At 35.2% G+C, this 27160-nt stretch overlaps 1 protein-coding gene across 3 annotated transcripts in view; it reads left to right on the forward strand.

The window, feature by feature from the left end:
- The window catches only part of LOC148835071 (attractin-like protein 1), a 416291-nt gene that overhangs the window by 235642 nt on the left and 153489 nt on the right, over positions 1-27160 (forward strand). For all 3 annotated transcript variants that reach the window (XM_088917388.1, XM_088917389.1, XM_088917390.1), the window contains exon 25: positions 6296-6357. In XM_088917388.1, the coding sequence (XP_088773514.1) occupies positions 6296-6357 (62 nt within the window). The remainder of the gene's footprint in view (positions 1-6295; positions 6358-27160) is intronic.

The raw sequence follows: 27160 nt of genomic DNA on the forward strand, positions 1-27160 counted from the left end.
CATCAAAATGATGTTTTGCCTAAGATATGACTGTTCTAAAATACATTTACTGTATTGCATAACTTTGTATTTCAATGATACTGAATTTTTCAGTTTGAAGTTATTTAGAAAATAGACATAGAAATATGTATAGTCCTCACTTCATGCTTTCGGGGCTCCATCCTTCCATATTCTAGGCATTTTATCCAATGCAGGGTCATGGGGAAGCCAGTCTATCCTGGTAAGCAGTGGGCACAAGGCAGTTTACACCCAGGATGGGACTCCAGTCCATTGCAGGGCACACTCGAGCACAAACATTCACACTCACACAAGGGCCAGTCTTCACAGATGCTGATTAACCTACTTGTACGTCATTGGACCATGAGAAGAAACCAGAGTACCTGGAAGAAACCCGCACGCACTCGGGCAAAACGTAGAAACTCCAAACTGGGTCAGAGCTTCTGCAATTTCTTAACTTCTAACAGAGGAACTGTTTGAATAATGTCACTGTCTTTAAAAGCTAAACACATTCCATTTCAGTACGTAGCCTCCATTATGTTTCATTGCCTTTTCAGGGCCGAAGGTTTTTATGTTGTCAGCTGTATATGATTTTCAGTAGGAGAGTTAACAGTAGTTGCCAGGTCTTGTTCTTATCAGTGGGGTGTCTGTGATTCTCCACTTTTATGTGACACTGGGTTACAGAATGATTTCTTTTCCCTTTTTCCATTGTCTCCCTTACTTCCTCTAACAACATGGTCATACCAGGTCAAAGATTAATCAGAATCACAGGGGCAGGTGGCTAGCCTTCAAGTACACTTTAAGACAAAATTCTTATTTGGAAAGATTGGGTATTTTGTTTCTGTGATGACAGGAAGTTTTTAGTGGACGGAAAGGGAGAAGAGTAGAAAATGTGAAATACACAAAAATCATGCCAATTATCTTGATAGTGTTTTTCAGATTTTATAGTTTCTACTGTATGTCTAATCTTATTAGAGGTTCATATTGTAGGCTTGGTCATTACTTTGAGCTTTGCTACAGTACTTTAACTTAACATTCAGAACCATTTAAGAGTGCTAAATAGGTAGTTTTCATTATATGTTAGAGTATATCTCCTTTATGGCATAAACATAATTAGCATTTTTGAACAGTAATGCAATTAAACATTATGAAAATATTGGGTATATTTGGAAATGAGAAGTAAAGATGTTGAGATGGTTCATCAGTGAAACGTTATTTGTGTGTGTTGTAAAGGGTTTTGCTAATGTAATAGTCCCAAATTGAATACTATAATTAAGAGGACTGGGTAATTAACAGTCATTATAAAATGCAAGAAACAGTACAATTAAAGCAAAGCATATTGTAGAAGGCTAATAGATATAATGTTGTATGCTTGCTATGCCATTTGTATAGAAACATTGTGCCGGCTTTAAGACTAACCTGCTGAAAGCACTTAATGAAGAACCTAATTTACAAATAAACACATTTCCTGTGTGCATATCATTAATCACAGGTGAAGAGAACTCATGAAGACTTTTCTTTACATTTAACAGTTTGTTTTATGAGAATTTAATATAAACCACTTACAGAATATAAAATTACCTAAATCCTAGGGAAAGCTGTTTACCAGCAAATAATTAGTTTGTGTTGCCAGCAATAGAAATGAATGGTTGCACTATGCTTCTAACACATTTTAGAAGGCTGCTTTTTTGGAAGGAAAAGCCAACACATGAGTTTGCTTCTCCTAGTACATTGTTATAGGAGTTCATTATTATTCCCATTGCTTTAAACTTTTCACAATTTTACTTTGTCAAGTACATAATATTTTGGAAAAGAGTAATGTACATGTGCCACACAATGCTTATCAAGACAATAAACCGGTTTTGTAAAGTTGTAACGGTCTGAAGATGATTTGCTGTCATTAACCTTTTCCCTGCTGTTGTACATCCGTTATCTAATCACACATTACATGAAATTAAGGGTTGAAATCACTCTGTTTACAAGTGCTCTCAGTCTGACAGTCTTTTTGCTGTAAAGCTTTGCCGACTGTATTTGAGCCCTGTGAGATTCAGTAGGGGATGATTGAACTGGAGGCAGAAGGAAGTGTTAGAGTAGGCCCACTCAAATTTTTCCTTCTAATTAGAGCAGTTCATCATGATCCATATTGGATTTTGCATGCCTTGTGGGATGTAAAACAGCCTGTCAATAACCATTTTCCTGCTGCTAAAAATTATTTTAATATATAAATCCCACTCTGGAGGCTAGAAAGTAAATGTTTAGATTAGCCAACTAATCTGTTAGACTTTTTAAATAACATTTTGCTTGAAAGGTGTGACACTTCAGTCTGCATTTTGCAATTTGTAAAAGTTATATGGAGGTTCTATCTTTTACTGACATTTTTATTCTTTAATGCCAAGTTCTGTGTATGTTGTGTATTTTCTGTAGTATGCAATAATAAAATTGGTTGAATGTAATTTTTAACATTTCCCATCACATTTGTATTGTATATTGGAACAGGTTTGTGTCCTTTCTGTGTCTTGCCACCCCATAGTTGAATACTTCTGAGCTCCATATACTGTAGGACAAGACGTCAAATACATACAGTATTTCTGGATCTTTTAGCCACATTAACAACAGAACACACTGTCTTCACTGCCAACAGTCAGGTAGGAATATCGTCCACAGTCCTGGAATCAATGGTGATCTTTTTCAGGTATTTGCAGAGTTGCTATAATACTGTATACTTTACTGAAAGGATAAGAAAATATATTCCTGCCTAAGGCAGTGCCTCTATCCTCTGGGCCATCTGGAGCTTGTTTTTTGTAAACGCCCAGAAGTAAAAGTGGGGCTGGTCAGTATTTGGATGGGAAGCATCTAAGAAAAAACGATTTATGTTGTAGGGAATGTTAGTGGACCCGAAGATTGAAAATATTCTATTCACATGCACTGACTGCATTACATTAATTGAAGACCTAATGATACAATTTTCTTTGCGTTACCAAAAAAAACAAGACATTTGGCACATCTGTTTGAAGAGTGGTATTGGTAATCTTAGTGCCCTGTGTAAATTCCAGTTTAGCTTGATCTGGCCAACCTAAATGTATGTCAAGTTTAATTCTTCACTTCCCCATCTGCCTTCATCTGTAAAATGGCTGCTTTGTGCCATCACAGAGCTTGCTATGTTTCAGCAGTGATTGACTCTTCTGCAACCTGCAGAACACTGTGGAAAAGTTGTGATGAAATTAAAACGAAAGTTGTATTTAACAGGTAAAGGTAAGTTATAGATTGCATTAATTGATTTCGGAAAAAGATAATATACTTTATTTTGACAGGAAAACTTATCTGACCCCAAAAGTTGCAGTAACATCAATGGAAACATATCTGGTGAAAAAATGTCTCCCTCATGATTCTGGAACTCTGTGGGAAATTGGCCATTGTCTGAAACATTTTTTTATACTTTCTTCGCTGCTAGTTTTTTTATGGGATGCAGTATTGTAAGTGATATTTATAATTGGAAGGTACAGCATTATTGATTTTTATGGTTTTCCCTGACAGTAATTGTTGCAAATTGAAGTGTCCCTACCACCTTTAGATGTGGTTTTGGAAATAATTGCAGTAATGCAGTGTGTGTTTGGAAACAGGATTTTAAAACCACTTTGTTCACTTCCCTCCTTCAAACTGAAGGTTTAAGAGGAAATAGAACTGCTAGTAAACCACTAAAATAATTTCCGGAAAGCAAATATATGTTTTTTATAATTATAAAATATTTGTCTCACTTCCACACTGAACCTCTGCACTGATTTGGATGATGGTTACAGTACACACTGCAGTGGTTGACTGGCCATACTTTTCTATATTTAAAATATTCCACAGCTGTATAGAAAATAAGTCAAATAGTAAAGGCTTTATTTATTGAAGTGGGATTGTGGGAAGGAAACAGTTTAAGCCAGCTATCTCAAATCTAGATCCAGTATTTTTTCTGTTCTGTTCCAATTGGCTATCTCAGGTGTTTTCACCAATGGACATATTTAATGTTTATTTGTTCCTGTTATTTTATAGCCTATAGCTTAACAGTGGATTTGATTCAGTAAGGTTTGTCCAGAAACATTTTGTAGTATAAAAAAAAACATTTTTTTCCAGTTAAACTCTAGATAGTCAAGTAGAAAGCCCCCCAATTTAGACTTTAATCCATCTCTTCAAACTGTTCTTTTTGTCATAGAGAGAAGCTTTTAATAATTTAGCTCAGATATTTGTATGCTTTTTTGACTTCACACATCAGTTGTTTTGGCATCATTTATTGTCAAGTTGCATGGGAAATAGTTGAAATATGAGAGGTGGGCAGTTCAGATAATATTAAATGTCTTTACTTTATTTCTGTTGATTCTATGTCATCTGAGCAAGCTCTGACTAGAGTACTCCCTATAGGCAAATCCATATATAGTCTGGTACAAGCTGTAAGGTTCATTATCTAACATGTTTTCTGTTCAGAAGTAGAAATACTGTACAAGACCCGTTGGCAGTTGGTGTTTCTTCTTGGTGTTACAGTGCTTATTTGTTACATATTTTGTTGTTTGTTCAAATATTTGTTAAAATCCTAGAAGGAGAAATTTCTATGGACACATTGTAATGAGGAAAACTGTAATTATACTAAAACTATAATGTATTTTTTTAACTGTGCTGTTGTAAAGAACGTGTGTGTCCAGAATAATATAAAAATAATATAAAAATCAATATACAGTTGCCTCATCACCCTTGCCTTATTTCATCATGATTTCAAATATCTGTGACTTTTAAAATGTAAGATCTACAATATTAACTCATTTACCTTTTCAGTTTATACTTTTTTTCCTCCCTAACACCTATAAGTTAAGATAATTTACAGGGTAACCACTATTCGTGTTCATGGCAGTGATGGCGTACAGTACATGCAGTAGGTTATCAACATGCCAAGTGTTTTTTGTCCAGCTCTCCATTATTTAATGGAAAAGTTCAATTAAATTATATTAAATCTGCACTATGTGCACATGTATTACTACTTTTTTACATAACTCACTGAGGTATTGACCAGTTAGCTTTCTTTTCGTTGCTTGACAACACTGGAATTTGAAGCAGAAATGTTGATGCATAGTGTTTGGTGATATACCCTTTCAGAAACACTCAAAAGGTTTGGAGATTTTGCTGTTCCAGCCTGTTGTCCAAAGGTTGAGTTAATATTTTCAGCTATGTTCTGTTTAATGGCAGATGTTTTGTGTTATTTACACTTTAGAGGTTATATGATTTCTAAATTATAGTAAATTGATACACCCTGTTCCATTTGTAGATGTGTATTCCTCCATGTCTCAACCATGTTAAGATCTGGAGAGGCCTGTCAGGTGATGTTAACAGTGTCCAGTTAATCACTTCACCTCCCTCATTCTAAGTGGGATGCTTTCATGGTTCATTACAGTAGGTACTGGGCTAGTGTGGGCAAATGTTTCAGTTTATCTGTTGGCTCCCAGTGATTATTGGACATGAGATGGATGAATAATTCTCAAGCAAACATTGTAGATATATCAAATTGATCTGCTTTTTAGTCACTTCTGCAAAGGTATTAGAACATAAGAGGATATAAGTGAGAGGAGAACATTTGGCCCCTCTTGATCAATTTAAAACTTGGCATCATCTGATTTTTAACCATCTTCCTCCTATGTGTTACACAATTTATACAGGTGAATCTATGCGTTACACAATTTATGTTCAGATTCAGGTGTTCAAGATGCTTTAATCTCTGTAGTCTGCAGACACGAGTTAATAGTACTTCACTTTTTTATGTGGCTGCCAAGCTTTCTTGGTACTCCAAAGTTTTAACCATGAAAAACATTCTGTGAATGTGGGTTCCTATTATTTATCAAGGTATGAGAGAAGGGAAAAGTTACCCGACTGAAATTATCAGGAGTACAAATGACAACATACTGTGTCAGGTGCACAGCTTACACATAAACTAGGTGTGAGGAATGGTACACAGATGATTGAATGCTGTGCAACATAAACAGTCTCTTCAGTTGGTCTGCAGAGGACCAGTACAACTGTGGCTTAATGGACATGATCTGGTATATGCTATGGTTTCAGCAGTCTGTAACCATGAACCGGGGCTCCTCTCTTCTAGTTTAATTCCTTTCCTACACAGGAAGTAAATGCCTTTGAGTTGTCAGTATCCTTGATACCACAGTCTTGGTTTCAGCATGCTGGCTCAAAAACTGATACAAGATTAAGTTTGGCAATTGGATGAAAGTTTTTCTTTTCAAATTGCTTAATGTCATTGCATTATTCTCTCTTACAGATCGCATTCTCTCAGCATAACAGTATAATGGACTTGGTGCAGTTCTTTGTAACATTTTTTAGGTAAGTTGAATGGTTAATATTTGGTTTTAAAAATGATTACATACAGTAGCAGTTTCTCATTTAATCACATTTAATGTTTTTTCAACATTACATGTTACATTACATTACAATCACATTTAGTGTCTTTGTCAAGCTCTCCATTATTCATTGCAAAAGTTCTAATAAATTCTATTACGTCTGCACAAGGTGCACATATTAGTACTTGTATTGACTAGTCAGCGTTGTTTGGTGCTCAACAACACTGGAAACGGAAGCAGAAATGTTGATGGCCAATGTTTAAGCCAACAAGTGTAAAAGCATGTATAAACATTTGTATCTGTGGAATATGCAGACTTGAGATACTCAAAATATCCTCAGCATGCTACAGTATATAACAGTTTCTTGGACTTTTCAGGCACCTGTGAGCTCATAATGTTCTCAGTGTCAAGTAAACATCAGCTTGTGATTTCAAATCAGAGGGATGTAAAATACTGTATAAGTGCCAGTTTTCAAAAAGATAATCTATTTTATATCAGGAAACTAATTTCTTAAATGTTTTTGTTAAAAAATATTTAAGTGTTAACTACTGTATAAGGCAACCCCTTGGAATAAATTGTCAGATGGGTTATTTGATGAGCAAAATGGATCTAATTGTGCCCAATGTCTGCAGGCCAGCTTATGCAAAAAGGGACTGTTTTTAACATTAATTGGCACCATTTGCTCATTCTGGTTAAATGGTGTGCTTTTGCTTTAAGCAACCTTCCAGGGGCATGACCTTCTTCCTACACGCTTGGATGCGACTAAAAACCCTAGTCTCTGCTGTCAACAAACATGAGCAATCATTTATTTTTTCTTTAGTAAATATCCTCTCTCTTTTAAAAACAATAATGAGATAGTCACACCTGAAATTAGTTCTGTATCTCAATTGTGTTATTCAGTATAGGTTGCACTGGCTTTCTCACACTGTTATTCTGATATCGTGACTGCATTCTGCATAGGAGTGGGTTTAGTCTGCACTTTAGGATGTAAATATTTGCTATATCTATTTTTAATCTTTAGATGTTTAGAATTTGCTCACAAATGTCAGAATCACCTTAATCCGTTCATGAGTAGCATTGTTGTGTTATTTGAAACAAAAAGGAGTCTGACTGAGATGAAGTGAGTATGTTAATACATTATTTCCCTGTGAACATTTGTTTTCCTGCGTTGCACAGCTCAAGAGGATCTTGATAAACACAGTGCTGGATTTTCAATAAATGAAAGAGCAGTCTCACTGTGCCATGCATGTCCTCACATTCAGTTGCCTTAACAGTAATTTAGAGGCAATTTTGCTATTCACAGGTGAAGATAGTGTTGAGTGGCAACCTATTTTGATAATATCTTAATGATTTTTCGGACAACCTATTGTGATAAGAGCTTAATGTTTGCTTCGATGTTTTGTCACCCTGTTGAGTGGTTAAAGTATATTATCATTGATTTGTTGCTGATTCTGAAAAGATTTTTTTTTATTCCCAGTTAATTTCTAAAGAATGTAATCTACTTTAACACTAGAAAATGTTTTTTTTACAAAGATAATTAATGCACATTGCACATTGTGAAAACTAGTACTTCAGGGCCTTTGAGTTTAGCTTAGCATTATGTGAGTGACAATAGGGGTCTAAGTGGCATGTAATCAAAAAGATTCCTTATGCTTTCAAAAGCACATTCATAGATTAAACACATAAGAGTGTGCCACTTAATGTAACTTATAAATCACAAAAATGTCTCCTGTTTGGCTAAAACAGTGCCTCTTAGGTCTGTGTGCAGAATTTTTTTTCTGTTCTTAGTGTTTTATTCTCTCATTATGACCACAGCCTTCCATTGACAAGAATGGAAGTGAAGTGCCCTTAGCACTATAGTACTGATGCTGAGTGTGTAACAAGCTCCCTGCAGGCAAGGGGGTGGGAGAGGGGCTGATTTGATTTTAAGTGGCATTAGGGGGCAAGAGGTGATGTCAGAGGATAGGATCTAAGTTAAGTGGGTGACAGGATGAAGAACATGAACTGTACGTCATTAAGTATAGTAGTAGTCGTCTTTTGTAGCTACATATTTGTGCTGCGTTTTTCCAGTGTTGAGCCTTACTCCCAGTTGAATCCATCAAGGTCAGGTTTCTGAACTCTTTAATAGCAGTCTTCATTAAATATGACTAATAATTTAAAAACAACAACTTTTCATGACTGTTGCATAATTAGTTCATGTCAAATAACAGAAATAATTGGAATTCATTTGGGATGCCAAAATTGCCATGGAGAGATGCTGTAGACATAAGACGCATATAAAAAGAACTTATCAGGGAAATGTTGACTTCATGTGTAATTATACTGGAGTTGCTAACAAATTATAAAGTGTTGTCAAAATACTTAGCACCATGCTATGCGTACAGGTGTTTTTGCCTAATAAGAAAGCAATGCAATTAACCTGCAAAAGTTCCCCATAAATATTTCAGTGTGTTAAAGAAAGAGTCTCAAAAGGCAATTTTAATGTGCATTTTTCATTTTTTAGCATTTGGTAGTTTGTTTTTGCTGTTTCCATAAGGTGCAGTCACCCTGGTGTAACATGCTTTATTAATGTGGTACTTTCTCCACCATTTTTCTAATAGTGTGAGACTGGTAGTTTGTGTGGTAGGAATTGTTGGATTTTTTGTTTATTTTTTAATTTGACTGCAGGACTTATAGTTGACCTAAGACTCCCAGGTGTTTTACAGAAATACAGCTCTTTGGTTTAAACTGAAAAAAATCAAAAGCCTGGCTTGTGTGGCTAAAAGTATAAATAAAATAATGTTTTCTTATGTGTTTAGGCTTTTTTAGGAATTCCTATTTCTAATAAAACTAATAGACATTACTGATGCACCAAAACTGCCTCTTGTTTGTGTGCATTAGAGGATTAGGTTTATGTGTTTGGGTTTACACTGTGATCCTGTTTCTTTTGATCTGTGTGGTGAATTATACAGTGACTGTAGATGTTGGAAATGTATGTGCATGTTACTGTAACTTGAATCTCACAGAGATTTTAGTAATCTCAAGGCATCTCAAGAAATCAACAAAAGAGCCAGATATAAATCAGTAAATTAAAACAACATTAAAAGCTACAGTATAAAAGTGTATTTTAAAACAAGATTTTGAAGTGCAGACTAACTTGGAAGCTGGGAGATCATTCCACTGCCTTGGGCCAACAGAACAAACTGTATCCCAGTGTTTGGAGTCACTTTTTGGAAACTGAATGAAGGTCAAAGAGTGCAAATACATACAGGTGTGTAGGGAGGTGACAATTTACTGATGTAGTTAGGGGCTAAACCCATTCAAACAAAAAGATGAACAGCAGTATATTGAATTTAATTCAGAAATCTACAGGGATCCACTGCTAGACAACTATAACCGGTGATACATTCATAGACATTTCAATTTTAGTTAAGATCTGAGCACATTAGGAATAGGAGACCGCAAACAGGCAAGTTTGGTACAGAGGACTGCCGGTAATAGCCAGATTCACTTATACACAATTCCACCCCTATACAGTTGCATAATGTGCTGTATTTTGTATGTGTGATGAAAATACATACAGTTAGTACATGATGAAATAAGTACACTCTTACATGATGAAATGAATGAAAATACTAATGCTTCTCAACTAAAACAAACAACTAATCACAGACCTATAGTAATTTGCTAAGATAAAAACCTTTGCAGCTGTCTGCATTTTATCTCTTCCATCTGGGATTACCACGCCCCACTGTAATGAAATGGACAATAAAACTGTCATTGAGCCTGTAATGCCATCTTCAGCCTATCATTTCTGACACCACCAACACAACCAGGACCTTTCATCACAATACAGAAACAAGACCATGTTGAGATGCAGATGCTGGTAGTATGTAGATCCTAGTATGTTGTGTAGCTAATTTAAAAGTTGCATTTCACAGTGTTTGACTTGGTTTCATCACGTTCTGCTCTTCTTTCATATAATTTCATTGACCAGACCAAATTACACATCGCAAATATTAAATTTTGCAGATGTCGAGACCCTACTGTACTTCCTCCAACTTGCTCTAATAAAATACAAAGCTATATATATTTGTACAAATTTAAGTCACTTTGGATAAAAGTCAGTCATATACAGTAAATTAACTTGTGAATAAGATCACTTGTGTCTGCTAACATCTTTATTAATTAATGTGAGCATGAATTTGGATGTCATCAGCATTACAATGATGACCCAGTGACCAAAGAACTGGGCCAAGAACAGAACCTTTCAAAGTGTGAATGTGATCAGCTGTTGTAGGGGGTTTCACTCATACAAACAGCCCTCTCTTGTCTGTTCAAATCCATGGTACAGTATGATCTATAGTATTTTAACAGACCCTGCAGCAATAACTGTTGTTTGTTATGTTTGGTGGGCGTGTGTACTTGGAAGTTCTAGACTTGCTTTCTGTAGTTTATTTGGGTGGCATTAAAAGAGAGAGGCCATTAAACTTAATCTCTGTCCTGTGCCATCCTATTAACCCCCAAAAGAAAAGGGTTGGCACTTCAGTATCTAAGGCAGAATGGACGTTCGGCATGACCAGAATGGATGCAAAACCATAGTAATAGTAATCACAATTACTCTAAAGCATTATACTGTAACAAGCTACAGTAATTCAATAGTAAACATCACCATGAACCAGCTTTTTCAGTCTTGTGTGTACTAGAACACTGGTGCTCACATCTTGGAGAAACTAGGCACTGTAGGGATATTAACACTTGACATCACATTTGAACCTGTAAAACATTAATACAGCACATATTTACCAGTTTGAAATTTACTGAAGGAGCAGTGTGTGGATTTAAAGGCTAATGATAAGGTTAAACTATACTGTTTGGGTGCAACAAATAGAGTGAAACCTTACATTAGTATTTAATAAAAATGTGTGATCATGTTAAAGTGAATATTGAGGGAATCATTACATGAGTAAAAACCTCTTTAATATACGGTGCACACTTGTTAACAATGTATCTTGGGAGATATAAATGGAAAACAAAATCTTTAAGACCTTCTTTGAGTCATGTATAGAACAGATTATGGAGATGGATATTACAGTATGCATTAAAATGGGGCCAGACAATTTCATTAAAAGCATCAAGATAATTTTTTCTTTTTTTTTTACCCAAGTCACGATTGGTCTCCACTGGGTGGGAAGTAGTTAGAAATGCCTTGACTAATCCAGTTATTTTATTGAGTGATTGCACAGGTGACAAGGAAGGGCAGTTTCTGGCAGGCCATCTCTTTACCCTTTTGTAATGGTGTTATGTTTCTCATTGATATATTGAGTCAGCTTGTCCTTCTCCATTTCATTTCCGTGCTTGTTTTTGTCATGTTTCTTGCCCTTGTGTTTGTGCTGCATTGTTTTGGGCTGCTTTTGCTCCCTGTGTGTTTATATTTAGATCACATTCCCTCCTGTGTGCCTGCTGTACCTCCCAGGGCATCTCCTGCTTTGCTCTTGACAAGTGTTCTAATCCTTTGTGAAGGTGGCAGCAGCCAGTAGAAGAGATCTGGCCACTCACGTGCTTTGTAGTCTTGCTGTACTACCTTTGCTCATTCCTCCCCATTATGTATAGTTTACATATTCAATTCATAGTGTTTCTTGCTTTCTGTGCTTTTTGCCATGTAATGGAAGGTCATGTGATGTCCTTATAATCTTAGTTTTGGGAGGATTCTCCCTCTCAATTACTAATGTCGAAAATCTGTCAATTATGATTTAAGTTGCTATTCACTTATCGCAAGTGCAGAGGTTCACCAGTCCAAGCAGAGTTCAGGGGTTAATCCTAGGATCTATTTAAATCCCATTATAGACTATACATTTCCTAACTCTAATGTACTCTATACAGTAATAACTTCATCCACATTCAGTCAACCTTAGTGGCAGTCCTGTTAATGATCATAGTGGAAGGTTGTTAAGCAGGCAGAAGCAGGTAGTTTTTTTCTTCACCTTTTTATTAGGCTTCGTAGCTAGTCATCATTTGTTTAAAATACACATTCATTTATGTCACCCAAGTTACATTTTTAACAAATGTGCACAGTATATTAAAGAGGTTTTTATTAATGTAAAGATTCCCATGGTAAGGTTGCTTATAAGTACACCTGGTACCAAAATGCCTATATACCAACAGGCTTATTGATGAGTTCTTGGTACTGTTGTCGAACCAAAGGCACTGTGTTCTGGAGGCAAGTTGGGTCTAGTGTATGGTACTCTTGCTGGATAAACACAGGGTCCCTTAGTGTTCAGTACTGGCAGATGTTACTGTATGATAATATTTTATTTACCACGTCAGCCAAAACATTCTTATTGCAGTTTGTACATACTGCATATTGAGTCTAAGGTCCAGGGGCCTCCTCTGTTGAGATGGCCATGAAAAGCTGAGGCCTGGTAGCACTGGTGCTTCTCAGTTCAGTTGCTCAATGACCTGCTACCAGGGATACCAGGGGTGAGAGAAGCTCTTATTTAATTTGTCTTAGTGGGAGTGTGAGAAGTAGTCATTTTTCCTTTGATTCTATTAGTTCTTTTTATGTTGTTGTTCAGAGGAAATGTCTGGTGGTCTTAGGTGCGCATTCTTCTTTGGCTGGTGTTATCATTGCAGCACCTGTCAGACAGCTTGAAGAGAATTTGCTATTAAGTTGGTTGTTTCATTAAAATTAGATGCTTGAACCAAGGTGCCATCTGGTATACAGATGGCAATAAACCTATCTCATTGCAGAGCATATGGAGGTATTCCCCAGTGTCCTGCCAAACTTATTGTTACTATCCTCACTTTTTTTTGCATTGATCCAGCTACAACAGGGCAAAATGCTTCAGACGCAACCTCAGATCTATCATCTGTCAAGGGGATTGCTTTTGCATGCATGTGAGTGGTTTTCATATGAGGCAAGATCACCTTTTGTGTCATGGCTTCTATATCAGTTGTGTGAGAGTCTGCGCTGAGCGAGGAATATTTGGAAAATAAGAGCTGGTCTTTGCTTTAGGCAGTAATGTCATTATCATTTATACCAAACGACAGGCAACCATTGCAAGACCTGTGTGGCTTTTGGGCGGTCGAAAATGCCTCTGTTTCTACAAGATGCAATATGGTTAGGCAGCAGACCGACATGAGTGACATCAAAGGAATTAGCAACCTGTTTCCTCTGTTTACAGAGGAAAAAAGGGGAGAAAAAAAGTTGCCCTCCCCTCCCCCTTCAAAATTGTAATATTTTTTTTTGTTCCATGCCATGGAGAATTGTTTGCAGGGTTGGCATTTTGCGCTCTGCATTCCACAGTTATTAAGAATATTAAAACCAATTATCGCTCCCGCAGAAGGGAGCTTGTGTGTTCTACGGGGATTTTAATTAAAGGGGCTCTAAAACAAGATGTTAATAAAAATGTCATAGCAGCAATCAACCTGAAATTACACAGTATTTAATATGAGCAAGTACAAATTCCATTTCCTTGTAAATGATTTTAACAATCCATCTGTAATTTTTATTTTAAGCAGGAATGTGTGTGCCATCCAGTTTCTGGAATCCATCCATGTGTAGTCAGCCCTTCATTAGTATGACAATAGGTCATTTCAACGGTTTCACACAGACACATTTCCACTGAAACATAAGATCTTTATAATGAAAAATGTTTCACTTGTCAGCATTGCAATTTCTTGCAGTGCAATGTACCTGAAATCTTTGAAACTTGGATTAACTAAGTGATGTTTATCAGTGGTGTAGTGAGTAGTTTTAAGTCTCTGTGGCCTTCAGTGACAAGAGAAAGCTTGTTTTACACGGTCACAACTGGTTAATTCAACCTTCACAGGTACCGAGTGAAATAATTGACAGTAAACAACATTGACTGCATCAGAAGCCCTTGATCACAAAATCAGGTTTTTCTCAGCAGCGATAAATAAAGATTACTTTTTGAAATCTGAGAAAAGGTCGAAAGAAAACATCAGCATCAAAGTACATTAAATATAGTTATCACAACTATCAATGAAATTCATTTGCCTTAAAGATTTTATGAAATTTAGCTGAAGATGGTTTAATGTAATTAAAAATAAATATCTACTGACTTAGAAAAAAAAGGTTGTTTCAGTAGCTCTCAAAATCCTGCTTAGGAGATCTTTTTAAATATTGAAACTTTGGTTTAATAAGTTCAATTAAAAGCCTAAAATGGAATAAAGCCATGATAAACAGATGACATAATGCAGAAACATTTCATATTGAATATGTAAGAAGAGAATTCATCTTGCTTGATTTCACGTTAGAAGTATTTTAGGGCAAACTACATTGTTGTATTGCTGATTAATTAACATGCTTATCAAGAGCAACATGCAGAATAGTTTTAAATTAAATTTGACTAAATTGGCAGTATTACAATAATGAGAATAAAAGCAATAATATTGTATTTCTGTAGCAATTTTCATCCCTGTGGACTTTTCCATATGGAAGGAAATGCAGTGCATCCACCATTGAAGTGTATCATCCACATGGGTGACACCCATTCTGCATGAGTGGCTTCACTAGTCAAATTGCGTGAGCCCAGATTAGAGTACAACCAGAAAACTAGGATAAACAACCTAGTCTTACGAAAAATGCCTTTGGACTTTTAATGACCTAGTAGTCTGGACCTCACCTCAAAATCTCATTATAAGGACAGCACACCCACAGCATACATCCACAGATAGTGTCCCCGTTCTCCATGTTGGGGTGTTGACTTTGGATATTGTGGTCCAGAGAGAAGAGTGTCACCAACTGGTCCATCAACATATTACACCAGTAGACTAAGTTTACTTGGAGATCTCTCCTACCAATAATCCAAGGAATTTGCCATGTTAATAATGCTATGTTGTACAAGTCATATAGTTTTTCGAGATAAGTACTGTAGACCAGTATGTCAATTGGTCATTTTAATGTGTTGTTTAAACATTCTTGCAAAACAGTGCTTTACAATGACCTTTTATAGTAATTTTTTATAATCATATTTAGTGATGATTGCTTCCTAATATAAGCTTTTGTGTCCAATTTATTATAAACCACACATGCCGGATTTTGTGAAGTACAAGATGAGCATAGTTGGGGTTTGCTTGTATATTGGAAGTAACAATCTATCTAGAATATTTTAATAACATGTCTTGAAAGTTGGTTTGCAAAATCAAATCATAACTTGAGATTATTTTTTTGTACTGTACCAATACCCAAAAATCAAGTTTCTCTATTTGAGTGACAGTTTTATATGTTGCTTATGTTGTTTCCGCTATGGAAAAAATTGATCTCCTTTAATGAAAACAGAAAGAATTTCATGTTTCCAGTTCTGAACACTAGAAAAGAGTACAGAGACAATAACAGCAGCCTTGTAAAAAAAGACAGTCGTGTTTGTAGACAATCTTCAAACAGTTTAACTGGTTATGTAATTCTGTATCAGACTGTAATGTAAATCTACAAATATCGCAACAAGAGATCCCAACATTTGACTTATAAAGGCCACTGGTGCCAGGCTGACTTGCTGCTCTTTAGTTTTCTACAGTATTCTTTTAATTATCCAGTTTGGGGTAGTTTACACCCTGCAGTGACACATGCAAAAATAAAACTACAGTTGTGACGAAAATGTCAGAATCCCCCACAAGGCCTTCTTGTCCTAGAATCAGTAGAAAGTGAGCAAATGCTACAAAGAGGCAATAGTTTTGGTTTTTTTTCCACATACTACAATAACAACTTGGTCTATAGGTTAAGCATGGCTTAATAGAGGTTCCAGTGAAATCACAGGTGACTGAAGCACATTGCAGTGTAATGAGGTGTGATAGATCATTTGTGCAGCACAGCAAAGCCTGTTCCTTAAGACGGTCATTTTCTGAGAAATTCTAAAGGATAAGCAGCAGTTTAGAGGGTAGTTTAGAGTTTAGAGGGTTTAGAGTGACTAGGGAGATCAAGACAGCAATGATGATGAGTGGCAATTGATGCATTGTTTACAGAGTACTGTACCATTGTGAATTCATGTGTTATAGCTGTGTACTAGTGTTGCGTACATAGTAATATAGTATCATTGAAATTACCTTAATGCGCTAGAAAAATAGGTAATATTATTTCACCCTCTGCAAAGAACTTGCTGCAGTTATTGGCAATAGCCACTAATACTTGCATTTCATATACTGTATAATCTCTGTATGATTATCTGTTTTTAAATTCTCAAACTGTAAGGGGAGAATAATAAAAGAAAACAGGACTTGAAAAAATGCGTAAAAGATTTATGCTGAAAACATTTTATCACTTCCATATGAAGTGTTATAGTAATTTTTTTGTATGTAGTCCAAAATATGAAGTACTGTGTGGTATATTTACTGGTAAAACTGTGAACATAAAAGGTGTTTAAAAGGCTTCTTTGGGTGTCTAGCTCTCATTCTAATTACTGACATTGCCGTTCACTTTATTCTAATAATTAATCTATGTCCTTCTTAGCTGATTAATAAGAATCTGCTGATGGCAAAATGAGTCAAGTGAGCAAATATTTTAAGCAGTGAACTGATTTTAAAGTAGTTAACTATTTTTAAATTACTGCTGTAACAGTTTTCTTTAAATGATTTGGCTAGGTTCAAACAAAGAGAGTCTTAACATTTTTTTAGAAGAAAAAAAGCTTAGCATCCTCGTATTTCTGCTTCCCTTTTCACCTTGAGATTGTGTGTTAACATCTAGCTCACATCAAAGAAACCAAAACTAATCTCAGTCTTAGCAGTTTTACGGGTCCCCGAATTGGATGTTTTCTGAAAGGCTTTGTGTATTGGAATGTACATCGATCGCAGAGCTAGCTGCCAGCCTTCTATGGTTCAGCCATAAGAGTCCGAGAAGGTGTATTGGTGTTTTTTTAATATAGTGATATATGATTTAGAGTCATACTATCCCCTGACAGTGAATGAATCCACTCTTTGGGAGGTTCAATCAATAGCTAAGTTAACAGAATTGGAACACAATACCCCACTGCCTGGGGTCATCAGTATTTGCTTCCTTACCATGTAAAGATGATTGTTCATCGGGTTGGATTTTTTTTTACTTCATCAATTGACTTCATAAGTATATTTGATGGTAGTCCAAATTTAATTTCCTGATCACTGATGTTACAAGATTTCTCATTTCCATGTACAGCATATCTTTTTACATTTTACTTGTGGTAAGGTATAGAGAAGCTCACATGTCTGTCAGCTTTTTGTTTTGTTATGAAAGAACATAGAAGAATATAAGAAGACAGTCCATTTGGCATCTTCTGCTTGTTTTCGATCCTAGCAGCTTCTTGATACAAAGATCTTGTCGAGTCATTTTTTAACGTATTCTAGGCAACAGTGGCTGGCAGTTTGCTCTCTACCCTACACAATTCTTTATATATAAAAATGCCTTGTGGTTTCAATTCTAAATGCACATCATCTAGGTGATCTTTCCACTTGTGTCCTCTGGTCAGTGTTACGCTTTGGGAAGTGAAGCAACCACTCTATATGTGTGCATTATTTGCAGTTATTGTTTTCCTGCAGCTGGATTAACGCCAAGTTCAACCTGCCTGGTATGTCATTATAGAAATTCTAAATTTGGGAATTTTTAAAAAATCGAATTCTATCTTTTTTTTTCTTTTTGTGATGGCAAACACAATTTGTCAATCTGGTAATAATCTATAAATAAAGCTGATCTTGACCAGTTTTTTTTCCTTCCTTATACTAGAGAATTTGTTCTGAAAAAAAGAAGTTACATCCTGTTGAACTTTGTTTATCCAGTTTAAAACCTAATCGCCTTGTAAATCAGAAAGACTCTTGTTTATTTTATAAATAAAATACATAAACTCTTATTTACTTTTTAAAGACTCTGATTTATTTATTAATTACAATCCAAGGTCCTGTGACAGAAACTGGAATTAAAAGCATGCTCTAAGGTCCTCCTTACCATTTGATATGCACCAGATTAAAGAGAGATCTGAGAGGGAAACCTTTGTGAGGCAGCTCTGCTTGATGTGCATTTGAAAAAGATGGCTTTTGAGATTTGTCTCTTCAGTTTATCAAATGACAACTGAGTGTATTAGGTCATTCATCAAATGTTCACAAAGAACATTTAATGAATGATAGAATATACTCAGTTGTTTACTGGGTGAAATTATTCGATCTGTAGCAATACTTAAACATGCACGTGAAGACTTCATGCACCTAAAGAATTTGGGACAGAACCACTGGAGAAGAGGCAGAAGCTCAGCTTTCATTGCTACCATTTTGTGATGAAGTCAGATCAGTCTGTGCTACCTAAAAGGAAGCAGAACAGGTATTTCCAAAGCCCCTACTTTAGATTTTAGGGATTTATTTTCCCTTCTGACTGAGAGACAACCTTACAGGGGTTGTTTTCAGTTCCTCACTTTTTTGACTAGTAGTGCACTCTTGGTATTTCAGTCTATATTTACTTGTTTGTGTTTTTTTTTCTGTTTTGATGATGTTGTAATGATGTTATCATGACTACTTTTCTATATTTTATGCCATGATGAAATTGTATCCCTGTGGCTGGGTGTTATTGTAATGGAGAAAAGGGAGACATACTGTAATCGTGTTCAGTAGTCTATCATCCAAAATGTTTTTGCACCAGTGACCTTACTTCTGTTTCTTGATTTTGCATGTTTGTATGACTTCATGTGTGTAAATTCAGTGTTATCTTGGATTAATTTCCCTAACTTGCATTCATTTTCAAAATTATTTTTTTCTTCTTTCTAAAGAGGTAATGTGTTTTTATTTTATTTTTTTATTTTTTTCTGGCAGTGACTGAAAAAGAGTGTAAATAAGTATTCTTTAGAATGCATTACTAGTCACATCAGCCATTTCAGTTAAATTTTGTTCTCCTTTTCAAAGTTTAATGTGAAAGATGAGCTAATAAATTAGCCAAGTTTGCCAATCATACCAAAGCTGTAAAACCAGACTGTAAGAAAAGACTGGTCAAGCACATGGTAAATGACATTAAATGTAGGCAAGAGCAGATTGCCACAGTACATGCAGGTAGCAGAAGCAGAAATATATATAATTTTAAGATGGGAAACGCCACGCTTGAAGAACCTGCTTATGTAAAAGGATTAAGTATTTATGTTGACACCCCACAAAAAATATATCCCCTGTGATCACAAGAAAGGGTCTGTACTGAGGTACAGTATTAACAATTTATTTGTATTCCCCAAGGCAAAGCCACATCCTCTGATCTGACTTCCTGTGGTATTCTCTCTGCAACTTGTGCTGTTTTTGAAAAGATTTTCTGGGGCTCAAGCTGTTTAGTTGGAAAAGTAAATATGTTTCATAGTTGATTGGTACTGTAGGTTTCCTGGTGAAATTCCATTTCATTTAGTTTTTTATGTTGGAAAAAAAAACAAATTACTTGTTTTATTCTAGTACCTTCAAGAAAATATTCCCCTGGATGTGTGCTTCCCTGGTCCCTGGCGCGCCACTCAAAATTGCATTATCTACAAAAGAAAGGTTATTTGTTTTCAAATAATCAAACCTCTAGAAGTGACATACATAAATGAAGGGAAAAAAGCTGGCAAATTTCCTTCAGCTGACACGGAAAAAATCATCTGCTGGTCTTCTACTGCTCTGTAATGAAATTCTGTCTTTGGCCGACACTGAAACAAATATCCTATCCATATTCTCTCCGACAGCTAATTAATAAGAATGCTGAAGGAGCTTTTTTAAATGAATGTTGATTTTTAACTACATCTTTGCGTTTTCTTTAAAACGTGTTTTGACTTGTGTAATTAATTAAATTTAGAAGGCAATTTTAGGATTAAATAGGTGTCTTGATGGTGTAGTTCATCTGCTAATTGCCATACATTCTGTATAATGAACTTTTTTATCAAAGAAGAAAACAAAAAATTGGAGGCAGCTTGTCTGCAATATAAAAAGTGTGGCAAAAGGTAGGAAGTTTTATCAAACTTTGCATCTTTAAGCCAGTAAATAATTTAGCTGATAACATCTTGAGTTTAAAGTGAATCTTACTTGGAAAGTGGGCAACTTCCAGACAAGAATTTGAAAACTGCAAGAAGTCATGAGAAAGGAAAGAAGACATATAATATTGTACTAGCTACTTGTGAAATGTTAACGTACTAAACATTGATTTAAACACTCATTTAAACACACTTTCAACTTTTAAACACTCATTTAAACACACATTCAACTTTCATACATTGTGACATTGTACTTTTTTATTGCTTCCCAATGTTGTTTTTATACACTAGATATAGTGTCAACATAAATATTTAATACTTTTTCATAAGCTTGGTGTTTCCTATGTTATATTAATAGGCTGCGCTGCTACCTGCATGTAATATTGTGCTCTTGTCTGCAAGAATGTCTGTTTTGGTATCATCTGTATATTTGGCTAATTTACTGTGTTGTAAAAGAATCTAGATTATACAGTATATACAGTATATACGAATTAAAACAGTGATCCTAATACAGGATCACTTCCTGCCTTATCTGTACTGTCCATTTTTTTTATCCATTAACCAGAACTCAGCCCAAATCCACACTTTACCTTCAATGTCTGAGCTGACAGGTAGGAACTTTAGCAAAATCCTTCTGAAAATATACAGAACTATGTTATTTAATCTATTTTACTCATTACTAACTGCTGTTACTCCTTCAAAGAAATCTAATAAGATAGTAATGAAAGACATACCTCTTCTCTATTGACTATGTCCTTCATTTTTGTACCATAAAAATAATTGAATTCTAGTTAGCTTAATAACATTTCCATCATCTTACATGTGATTTATGTGAGACTTTTTGTTCTATAACTGCTTGGTTGAATTTTGTTACCGGGATTTTTGATTCAAAAGATCATACCCTGTCTTGAGTGGCTGTGGAGTTTTATCAGTGCCCTGCGGAGGACAGATCTTACTCTTATTAGTATTAATACATTAACAATAAACATTATTTCGAATGAAATCATTGAATAGTAATTTGGTCAAATTGTAAAGCCTTAAATAATGTCTCTGTTAGAAAGCAGGACTGTACTTTTTTTCTCCAAAGTGAAAAAAAAAACAGAAGATATTGGTTATTGTATCAGAGTCAGAAACCTTTAAAGTGACTTAGATCTGTAAGTATCTCTATTGTATGTATTGTACACCTTAGTATTTTTGAACACATTTTATTTTCTGCTTTTGGAGATTGTAGTGTGCAAAAACATCCCATTGCTTCTTGTTTTTATTGGACAGGCTTATGAAATTAAACCTTTGAAAGTTAAAATGCTGTCAAAAAAACAAAAGAATGCAGGATGTCACCTTTTATATATCATACCTATAATAATTCTGAGAGAATAAATGTGGAACTAACACTTTTATTCACAGTCATTAATATACATTACAAAAATGTCTATTAAATGTGATAGGTCAGAAATATGGCTGCATGATGAGACAATGTGATTGAACTGGTTGGTCCTTTTCTGTCATTGATGATCGTGTATTAAAGCCATGCATCCAATTCCACAGTTTATCTCCAAGTGACTGAATGTACGCTAGATGTCAATCTGTTGTGTATATACTAGGGCAATGTCTAGTATATATGCAACATGCACGACGTTTCATACAGTGCACATCTTCAGGGATGATCTCAACAGAGCATATGCTAATGGATAGATTTACAGCAGAGACCCTAACACAAATCTGTCACAAATGCTCTCAATTCCCCAAACCCTGACACATCATTAAAAAGAGCTCTTCCATCTATAAACCTCTTTATTCACATTTTGGATTGAGTGCACCATTTAACCACATTAACACATGCAACTCTCAGCTCAAGCACAATGTACACATGCGCCATGGAATTCTCTCCATAGAATTCTTCATCCACTAACTAAATGCTGCCTGCCAAGTTGTACTTACTGTATGTAGTCACTGTTTTGTATCATTTAAATCTGGTACTTCCAAAGTGCCCACTTCTAACTAAAATGAAATAGCCACAGAGGGAAAATGCATGGATATTTTTGAATGTTATACTGTAGGACTTTTTAAATGTAAAAAAATGCAATGTTTACAGTTCAAACTAAATTCAAGACAACTGAACTAATATTTTTATTTTTTGCTATTTTGGGATTGACATCCCCCATCATACAATTCCAAGAAGTCTTGTATTTTAAAATGTAATTGTCTTTGTTTCTACTATGGATTTTCCTACTTTTCATATTAAGGTAATACCATTTAACACAACTAAAAAAAATAGGAAGATTGAATGGATTTTTTTGTTGTAAATTGTTCAGAAAATGCTTTGAGTGCTTCTTTAAACTGTCTATGTTTTTATAAATTTATGTATTTTGGTTTTTGAGTTCTAGTGGCAGTTTGACAGAGGTGGTTGGTATAATGTTGGTACCAGATAAGCAGATAAGCTTATACAGTGCTTTATTAAGGTGACCTTTTAGAAGATACTTATGATGGGAACCTCAAAGTGTTTTAGCTTATTATCTTTGGTATAGGTATGAGTGTATTGTATATTAAAGTCTTACATGAATGTTTTTTTAATTTATTGAATTTATCTTGGTGACATGGCCTTCAGATGAATAAAGATAAATCTCTTCACAAGCTCCTCTTTTTCTCTTTAATTTTCTCAGCTCACATGCTGACTCAAAAGCCCTGACTTAGCCATAAATTTCAGGATTCGTAGCCTTGATTTGGTGGGAAAACATGTACTGTAAATAAGGCCTTCTTTCTGCATATTCAGAATTTTTATGCTTTGTATTCCTTTGATCAATAATCTTCTGATAATCCTCAAACGCTGTTGTTTTTAGTTAAAGTGGATTGGAAGGCTTCATATAGTCAGTCAGCCCTTTTCAAATATGCTTGTGCTGCGTTGTATCAAGTCAAATATGTTTGATCATGGACATGGTTGTCAGGGAAGATTGAATTTTTATGTTTACCTCAAGTATGTGCATGTCTCAGGAATTCAGACATAATTTGTCAGATGATCTGTGTGCTGGCATCTTTTACCTTGCTCATTATTTGTGCGCAGTGATAAAGTAATAAACAAGTACATACTTTATTTCGTTAAGGCTCTTTATAAATTGCTTAATATACTGTAGGAAGTGTGACATGTAAATTTGAATTACATCTATTAACATTCTTGGTAGGATCTTCAGCTACAACTTGTACTGTATTTAACGAAAAGAGCTGTGGAGTGGAGATCATGAATAGCAAGCAGTATCTGTCCATTTAGACTAAAAAAATGTATACATTTGCAGGCTTCTGCAACTAGCCTATAATAGCTGCGTAATGTGGTGCAGATTTCAGTCATATATCGATTTCCTTTAGTGTCTTAGTATTTGAGAATCCATTACAGTGCCCAGGGATTTTTATATTGTTAAATCTTGCTGGAGTGATAAAAATGGTACTTCTACTGTGCTGTAAAAAATAATAATAAATTGATGCTCAGTGATGCTGTTTGCAGCCACAGGGGGCTTGATTTTATTTTTCTCACAAACAGCATTGAAAGTTTAAATAAGATTTATAAGGGTTGAAACTGTATTATTGAACTAATAAGAGAGTATGTCTGCAGGCAGATGCTCACAGCTCATACTGTATGTCATTGCACTCAGGATGATGACTTCTTACCTGTTATTTCATATAATTTAAAGTATTCAAAAATACCCAATTTGTCATATATGCAATGTATATGAGTGTGTGATAAAAGAATGTAGTTAAGTACTTGCTTTTATAGAGAGCAACTTACAATGATGAGGAAACAAATGGTCACTGAATACCAATATAGAGTCACTTCAAGCAGAGCTTTTGATTTCATATGTTATCCAAAGGACTGAACACAAGAAGATAAATTAACTTGCTCACAGTAACGTAAAGTAGGCCCATTCTGTAAGTGGGTCTTGACCTACTGTAGGAACCTGTAGGTGACAAGTCCTTGGTTCATGAGTAAAATCAAAAGTTTTGTATGTACAGTAAGTTCTTTACCTTTTGTCAATAGGTCACTCAGACTAGCAGTCTGAGAAAATAGTATACAGGGTTGGCAAATGCATTATACAAGACATGTTAGCTGATTATTTATTGCTTTGTGTAAATGTCTTTATGTACAAAGTAAGATTGCTATCTATGCCTTCTGGGCATTTTAAATCTTAAAGAAATTAAGAGCTCCCACACAAGGGATACTGCCTAATGGCACCTCCAGCAGACTGCACAGTTGAGGAACAACAGACAGTATTTTTCTGTGTTCTGATCAGAAGGAGTGCAAACTAATGAAGTATACAGAAGAATTAGACAATCAGATGCGCACAACTGGTTGGAACATCTGAAAAGTTAAAGTGCTTTGATGGCACCAATGCAGTGAAGTCCTTAATGTTGTGGTTACAGCATGAACCTAAATCATTCTTTCCTGCTGGAATTCAATACCTCTTAGCTAGATGAGACAAATGTTTTGTGTTGTTTTTTTCAGCACAGGGGGTTATGTTGGAAAATAGTGTACCAGCATGTCAATGAAATAAAAAGTAAAAAGTAGACCTTTCTGTTTTTACTTATGGAAGCATCATCTTTGATTAACCATATATAAGGAAGGTAAAGAAAGATTTGAAAATGCTGTCCAATCCCACAGTTTTAAATGTTAATTTCAACCTATTTAATAAACAAGACCTTGCCTTCATTACAGCTATGTTCAGTAGGATAAGATGCTTGTGAAACTAATAAAAGTGCAGCACACGAGCAAAAATAGATGAGGAAGTCCTTCTCTAGAAATTCAGTTCTTTAACATTCCTCATAATTTGACATGCTGTAGTTTTTTTTAATGCGCCTTGAGATAGAAGTCATGTTTTTAGAAAACACATACTTTGATCTGAATGGATACTGTCACTGAAAAAGAAAAGAAACCATGACAGTTGCTGAGCAGTTGAAGAAAAGAGTTTGTTAGTGAAGACACTGGTCAAGTTAGACACGGCATTAGAATGCATCTTCAGGACAATAACGATACTGGCTGAAGAGGACTTTGTTTCTGAAATAACCAAATATTTTTAATTTCACAAAAGAAAAAAATGAATAGTAAGGACACAGCAGTGTTTAGAGTTAAATGTGACTTAATGAGTTGTGTAACAGATGTGTTGATATTGCTGAAATCTCTAATTTTAGTCAACAACAGATGACATACAGTAATTACTGTAGGTCATAATTGTAGCAGCCAGATAAATACATATGTAACTTATAGCAAGACTGTGGACAAGAGAAGCAAAGGTTATTCACTGAACTTGAATTGAGAAGAACATTTGAATTAACTTGGTATATAAACCATGAATTTCACTACATCTTTTATTTAAAAAAATGACTGATACTGTATATAATACTGTATATTTCTTACTTGTGCATGAACGTGAATCTTAAAAGCATTCACCAAATGCTTAAAGTCTAGCTAAATGATTTATGGAAAAAAATAATTAGTTCAGAAACAAAATATTTTTCAAAAACATCAATGATGTTGGAAAACTGACCCTTTACTCTTTTAAAAATAACTTGACTTTGTCAGTTAGCTGTATGTAGGAGATGCTGTCTTTCAGAGGAGACACTAAACTTCCTGTAGGTCCTGACTACTTGGCATTGTTTGAAAGAGTAGGAATGTTAATCTCAGTATCCTGACAGAGTTCAACTTTGGGCTTCAGTCCAACATAAAGTTCCAATCAAACCTACATAAAGTTCTTCCTTCATGTGATTAAATTCTAAGTTCTCCACCACATCTACTCTGTAGTGGGGTGTCTGGTGAATATTGGCTGGCTGGTACGTCGTCCTGTGGGTTATGGTGGATGATTTCAGTGGAGGATGATATGACTGTCCTCCTGTTTGAGAAGTGGATTGGAGTCCTTTGGGATGAAGAGCCAACTGTGGATGCAAGATGATGATGTCGTTATTTAGTACTAATTACATTAAATCCCTTAAACACATTAAATATTTTTATTCTACAATATACAGTACTTAAAGTTAAATCTGTATACCTTCTTTGGGAACACTCTGTACATGTATATACAGTACTGTGTGCTGTGTTCTGTATTGCATCATTTTTGTAAACGTGGGATTATATTATTTTTAGCACAGCTGCAAGAGTGCATTGGGTTTTTCGAATTGAGTACACTGAAATGTGTGTCCTACTTTAAAATTTGATAATGCACTTTGTCTCGTCTGCAACTTTCCTGAGAGACCTGCACTTTCCCTAGCTGGTTGGTAACTTGAGATACTTGAAAGCCTCTGGAAAAATAAAGAAAGATTTTTCAAAAATATTTTTTATTGTTTGAATATGCATTTCCATAATACACTTCCCCTTCATCCAATAGAGGTAGCAAAATGAGGATCAGGTCTTTGAATATAGTGAAATTTAGCACAGTTAGTGCTGTGCTGTCTTTAGAGCTCTCATCTGGAATAGTGGATTTTAGGCATTATGCCAAGTGATGCCAAATCAGAGAAGGAAAAGAATCTGGGAAGGCAGGTGTTGTGAAGTCAACAGCATTAAACATTTCTGGGGGGGAAACAACAGAGAAGTTATATGACTTCAGTCACCATGATGTTCTATTCATGACTAATTAAAAAAGAGATCATTCTAATAGAGCCATCCGTTGTTTTCCATTGGAATTGTGTTAATGCTTCCGGTAAGGCTTAGGTTTGGTCAAAGTATTTTTTCATGTGTAAAGAAGGATTTTAGCAACAGCCTATTAAAAGCCTGTGACAAAATGAACTATAAGTATAAGTTGGATGTTATTAAAGAGTATAGTTAAAAAGGTGAAACAATAAAGTTGATATTCTTAGCAGCAAAGAAAGCTTGTGTAA

This window comes from Atractosteus spatula, chromosome 5, assembly GCF_055471065.1.
Source record: "Atractosteus spatula isolate fAtrSpa1 chromosome 5, fAtrSpa1.hap1, whole genome shotgun sequence".
Lineage (NCBI taxonomy): Eukaryota > Metazoa > Chordata > Actinopteri > Semionotiformes > Lepisosteidae > Atractosteus > Atractosteus spatula.